We start from the raw sequence: 5,040 nt of genomic DNA on the forward strand, positions 1-5,040 counted from the left end.
TCAGTCAGCCAGCCAGCCAGCCAGCCAGCCAGCCAGTCAGTCAGTCAGTCAGTCAGTCAGTCAGTCAGTCAGTCCAATCTCTCTCAGTCAGTCAGTCAGTCAGTCAGTCAGTCAGTCAGTCAGTCAGTCAGTCAGTCAGTCAGTCAGTCAGTCAGTCAGTCAGTCAGTCAGTCAGTCAGTCAGTCAGTCAGTCAGTCAGTCAATCCAATCTCTCAGTCAGTCAGTCAGCCAGCCAGCCAGCCGGCCGGCCGGCCAGCCAGCCAGCCAGCCAGCCAGCCAGCCAGCCAGCCAGTCAGTCAATCCAATCTCTCAGTCAGTCAATCCAATCTCTCAGTCAGTCAGTCCAGTCTCTCAGACAGACAGTCAGTCTGGTCTTTCAGTCAGTCAGTCCATCCTCTTCAGGTTGTCTGAAGCCCACAGGAAGAGATGTTTAAACTCCTGACATTAAGAGCAATCAGGTTTTTCCCTTGTAATAGGAAAGTAATTGATACATCTACAGGTAGTCCTCGACTTACGACCACAATGGAGCCCAACATTTCCATTGCTAAGTGAGATAGATGTTAAGTGAATTTTTTCCCATCTTACAACCTTTCTTGCCATAGTCGTTAAGCGAATCACTGCAGTTGCTGAGTTAGTAACACAGCGGCTTAGTGAATCTGGCTTCCCCGTTGACTTTGTTTGTCAGAAGGTCGCAAAAAGTGATCACAAGATCCCGGGACACAAGAAAAGTTATCAAACGAGGCAAAACTCACTTAACAAATGTCTCACTTAGCCACAGGAAAATTTGGGCTCAATTGTGGTTCTAAGGCGAGGACTGCCCCGGATTAGGAGACATTTTTATCCAACAAAATGTGTCTAGGGTAGCACATAAATTTCAATCCCAAAGTGCAAATTAGCTGCTTGAAAAAAAAAATCTCTTTCCGGATGGGTCCCAAAGTTTTCCAGACTGTAGGAGATGGACAAGGAACAACGGGCCACTTGAAATAATGCCTTTTTTTTTACGAGGAAGTTATTTTTCTGAGGTAGACCCTCCAGAAAAACCTTGCTAAATGTGGTTATTTCCCTTTTATTCAACAGAATAAAGGCTCTAAGTCCACATATCTCACACATCTGGACAAGGATGATGGCCTTGAACTGGCTGTAAATAGAACCGAAGGCAGGGATATTTAATTTCAGGAGATGGAAGGAAGCACTCTATTGTTTTGCAGCTTTGGGGGGTTCCTGTCTCCCCAACCCCCCAAATTTTTTTACCAAAGGAAGCAATTTGGACTTGTTACCACACCAGACTAACCTAAAGCATTCAATCATCCGTACATTTTAAAACAATAACAAAAAAAGGCACTTTTAAATCCTTTGAAACAAATAAGCTCAGAGTGGGATTTATCTTTGTTTCCTTTCCTGAGAAATAATGCCATTTTAGTGGTGTGAGAATACACACAAATGCCTGCAGGGTTGAGGAATGGAGAAAGCCCTCAGTTGGAAGCACACTAAAGATAATCCTCGGCTTACAACAGTTCATTTAGTGACTGTTCAAAATGACAACGGCTCTGGAAAAAAAGTGATTTAGGACCGTTTTTCAGAGTTACGACTGTTGCAGCATCCCCAGGGTCACGGGATCGAAGTTCAGACCCTTGGCAACTGGCATGTACTTATGACGGTTGCAGTGTCCCCCAGGTCAGGTGATCTTTTGCGACCTTCTGACAAGCAAAGTCAATGGGGGAATCCGGATTCACTTGAACAGCCGTGTTACTAACTGAACAACTGCAGTGATTCGCTTAACAACGGTGGCAAGAAAGATTGTCGAATGGGGCAAAACTCACTTAACATCTGTCTCGCTTAGCAACGGAAATTTTGGCCTCAATGGTGGTCATAAGTCGAGGACGACCTGTATATATATTTCCTGTCAGCCTTGTGATGCGAGATCTCTTCTATTTTTCATCTAGCAAGCATTAGAGATTTCTTTGCAACAAGGTAAATTGTGAGTAATTGGCAATATAGGTTTCTATACAAGTGACTTGCCCTGTCAGTATTCTTGGCGGTTCCTTAATTAGGCTGTTGTTTACTGTTCTATTGTTTGTAGGAGCTGCTGGTTCCTTGACTGGGGTGTTGCTTACAGTTTGGCTGTTGCTCTAGTGTTAATCTTGGTGACAGGGCAAAGAACAAACCCTACTCCCTTCCAGCACTGATAACGTTACCTAGTTGGGTCATGAATTGGAGCATAAGAAAGGCTGAGCGCCAAAGAATGGAGGCCTTTGAACTCTGGTGCTGGAGAAGACTCCTGTGAGTCCCCTGGACTGCAAGGCGACCAAACCGGTCAGTCCTAGAGGAGATCAACCCTGACTGCTCTTTAGAAGGCCAGATCCTGAAGTTGAAACTCAAGTACTTTGGCCACCTAATGAGAAGGAAGGACTCCCTGGAGAAGAGCCTAATGCTGGGAAAGATGGAGGGCAATAGAAGAAGGGGACGACAGAGAATGAGGTGGCTGGATGGAGTCACTGAAGCAGTAGGCGTGAGCTTCAATGGACTCCAGAAGACGGTAGAGGACAGGAAGGCTTGGAAGAACGTTGTCCATGCGGTCGCGATGGGTCGGATACGACTTCGCAACTAACAACAACAACACGTTGGGTCATGAAAGGTCTACAAGGAAACAGCCAAGCTTAGAGAGCACTAAGGACCCCACAATCCTCCTCCTCTTACTCCATTCCCTTCTAGCACTGATGAAGTTACCTAGTTGGGTCATGAAACGTCTCCAAGAAAACAGCCAAGCTCAGGGAGCACAATCCTCCTCCTCTTACTCCATTCCCTTCTAGCGCTGATGAAGTTACCTAGTTGGGTCATGAAACGTCTCCAAGAAAACCACCAAGCTCAGAGAGCACCAAGGACCCCACAGTTCAACCCTGAGCAACAAATATTCTCTTTCATTGGAACAGGAGATTTTATTCAGAGAGAAAACTATATCAGTTTCACAGCAGCATACTACGGATTTGTCTCCTAATGGAGACAATTGCAAAAAAGCCAATTTTGAATTATTCCAACCCAACTTTGAAATGTGGAGGATAGGGAGTCCCAAACGGGGCTGTTCTGTTTCAAACCTGGAACTCGGTTTGTTTCTCGTTCTCATTTCTATCCATGCAAAGTGAAGATTCGCGATCGGTAAACCCCTGTTGGCAGGAATCTTACCTCCATCGTTGTCTTTTGCGTCTCCACACGCGGTCTCCATGGACGTGTCACAGCCTGTCCCTCTCCAGCCCAGCTGACAGACACAGTGCCACCCATTCATGTCCAGCGTGCACCTACCGTTGCCGTTACACAAACCGGGGCATCCCTCTGGAAAGGGGAAAAGAAAGGAAAGTTTAGCTGGAGAAGAGAATTTGGATCATTAACATTTGGGAGCAAGACAGGCCATTCCTATGTTATGTGCAAACAAAGATTGAGTGATGACTTGCTGTTTCGGGCAATTTTTGCTCCTAGGGAAATTTTACTACCTCAGAACAATATTTTCCCCATGGATATGAAACTGAATGGCTTGGTATGCAGTGATTCAGGTAGTCCTTGACTTACGAATCACAAGTTTGCCGTGATCCCCTTTTGTGACCTTCTAAAAAGCAAAGTCAGAATTCAGAACCAGAAGAGAGCTGGAAGGGACCTTGGAGGTCTTCTAGTCTTCTAACACTAACCCTACTCAATTGGCTCTTTTATGACTTGTGGACTTCAACTCCCAGAATTCCTGAGTCAGCCATGCTAGCCCAGGAATTCTGGGAGTTGAAGTCCGCAAGTCATGAAGGGGCCATAGTTCCCCCATGCTGGCACAGGAATTCTGGGAGTTGAAGTCCATAAGTCATGAAGGGGCCATAGTTCCCCCATGCTAGATCAGGAATTCTGGGAGTTGAAGTCCACAAGACATGAAGGGGCCATAATTCCCCCATGCTGGCTGAGGAATTCTGGGAGTTGAAGTCCACGAGTCATGAAGGGGCCATAGTTCCCCCATGCTGGCTGAGGATTCTAGGAGTTGAAGTCCGCAAGTCATAAAAGAGCCAAGGTTGCCTACCCCTGCCCTATACCATTCCAAACAAGTGGCTGTCCAGTCTCTTCTTAAAAATCTAGTGATGGAGCACCCACAACTTCTGGAGGCAAGCTGTTCCACTGGTTAATTGTCCTCACTGTCAGGAAGTTTCACCTTAATTCCAGGTTGTTTCTCTCCTTGATTAGTTTCCATCCATTGTTTCTTGTCCTACCTTCAGGTGCTTTGGAAAATAAATTGATCCCCTCCTCTTTATGTCAGCCTCTCAAATACTGGAACACTGCCATGGCAAATTCACTTAACAATGGTCTTACTAACTTAACAACGGCAGGGATTCATTTAGCAACGATGGCAAGCAAGGTTGTAAAGTGGGACAAAACTCACCCAACAACTGTCTTGCTTCGCAATGGAAATTTTGAACTCTATTGTGGTCGTACGTGGAGGACAACCTGTAAGCTTTGCGACGTTATGCTAGGTTCTTAAGGTAAACTATAGCTACGGCTAACATTAAACCAACCAACAATGGAAATCATAGCATTCTCCCATTTATTGTTTTCATTTCCACTGATAATAACGGAAGGCGGCTGACAAACAAGAAGTATTGGTCGAAGGGTTACTAGTTCACGTGAAAAAAAATAAAATAAAGTAAAGATGCAGGACAGGAGTGCAAAGTTATTGCACTGGTGTGCAGAGATAGAAAGGATGATGGCAAAATGGCCGCCCCATTTGGGCCACACGTTTATTTCTCACTCTTCCTTGACAAATGGGAACAAAATTCAACTAGCGTGTTCTTCTGGAATAAACTTCAATTTTCAGGGGTCAAACTTTTCACCTCTGATCACCTCTCACATCTGACAAAGCCAACAACTGCATCCTTCTGTTTTTATGTGACTTAGTATCTATGGAGATTCTCAGTCACCCAGGTCATCGTTATCCCAAAGATGCTTTTTTCAGGAGGCAACTGGATTTTCTTGATTTTTCCCTGAAGACGTTTCGCTTCTCATCCAAGAAGCTTCTCC

At 45.3% G+C, this 5,040-nt stretch overlaps 1 protein-coding gene across 1 annotated transcript in view; it reads right to left on the reverse strand.

The window, feature by feature from the left end:
* LOC107297379 (teneurin-4) overlaps positions 1–3,327 on the reverse strand; it is a gene marked incomplete at its 5' end in the record, with an annotated part of 78,940 nt that extends 75,613 nt beyond the window's left edge. The window contains one exon of the mRNA XM_015826743.1: positions 3,181–3,327. Coding sequence (XP_015682229.1) covers positions 3,181–3,327 — 147 coding nt within the window. The remainder of the gene's footprint in view (positions 1–3,180) is intronic.
* Between the last annotated feature and the right edge of the window lie 1,713 nt (positions 3,328–5,040).

Source organism: Protobothrops mucrosquamatus, unplaced genomic scaffold (assembly GCF_001527695.2).
Source record: "Protobothrops mucrosquamatus isolate PMUCROS unplaced genomic scaffold, P.Mucros_1.0 scaffold3271, whole genome shotgun sequence".
Taxonomy (NCBI): Eukaryota; Metazoa; Chordata; class Lepidosauria; order Squamata; family Viperidae; genus Protobothrops; species Protobothrops mucrosquamatus.